General features: G+C 64.0%; 1 protein-coding gene across 1 annotated transcript in view; it reads right to left on the bottom strand.

The window, feature by feature from the left end:
• Positions 1-282: 282 nt before the first annotated feature.
• The window catches only part of LOC103908577 (ras/Rap GTPase-activating protein SynGAP), a gene marked incomplete at both ends in the record, with an annotated part of 23,428 nt that continues 22,918 nt past the window's right edge, over positions 283-792 (bottom strand). The window contains one exon of the mRNA XM_019475042.1: positions 283-484. Coding sequence (XP_019330587.1) covers positions 283-484 — 202 coding nt within the window. The remainder of the gene's footprint in view (positions 485-792) is intronic.

Consider the following 792-nt stretch of genomic DNA (forward strand, 5'->3'; position numbering starts at 1 on the left):
GGACCCCAATGACCTCCCGTGGTGGGACACGAGGGAGGGGCTGGGCCCCCCCAATGACCTCCCCTTGAGGGACAGGGGCGGACGGGACCCCAAAACGCCCCTCCAGGGGCACCCAGACGTCCAGGAGGCCAAAGCCTCCCCCAGGGAGAACCTCGGCATCCAGGCCTGCGATCACCACGCAGGAGAAGACCCAGGTGTCCAGGTGACCCCCACCACCACCACCACCACCACCACCACCCCCACCGCGGGGCGGGGGGGGGGTGTCCCAGGTGACCGGGGTACCTTGCTGAGCTGGGACATGACCTCCCAGAGGAGGGCGTGGAGGGTGGAGAGCTCGCGGCCCAGGTCAATGTAGCCCTCGAAGCTGGTGCTGTTGGTGAGGGTGTCCAGGTTGGAGATCTCGTAGAGGAACTGCTGCATGCTGGTCCACTCCAGCTCCAGGAACTCGTTCATGAAGGCCATGTACTCCTCCTTGCTGCCAAACCTGGGGGCGGGAGCTCAGGGGGGGGGGGTGTCCCCACTGGCCCCGCCCAATGGCTGTCCTCCCCCTCCGGCCACGCCTGCCGCCCTCTGTCCCTTCTGCTCCTCAAGCTTCCGGGTGTCCCTTCGTAAAGCCATGTCCGGCCTTCAGCCCGCTCTGCTGTCCGGTTGTTCTCCATCCATCTATCCACCAGCTCATCTGTCCAACTTCTGTCCATCTTCCTTCCATCCATCCATCCATCCACCCATCATCTTCCATCCAGCCATCATCTTCCATCCACCCATCATCTTCCATCCATCCATCCATCCATC

Source organism: Aptenodytes forsteri, unplaced genomic scaffold, assembly GCF_000699145.1.
Source record: "Aptenodytes forsteri isolate BGI_AS27 unplaced genomic scaffold, ASM69914v1 Scaffold1182, whole genome shotgun sequence".
NCBI lineage: Eukaryota > Metazoa > Chordata > Aves > Sphenisciformes > Spheniscidae > Aptenodytes > Aptenodytes forsteri.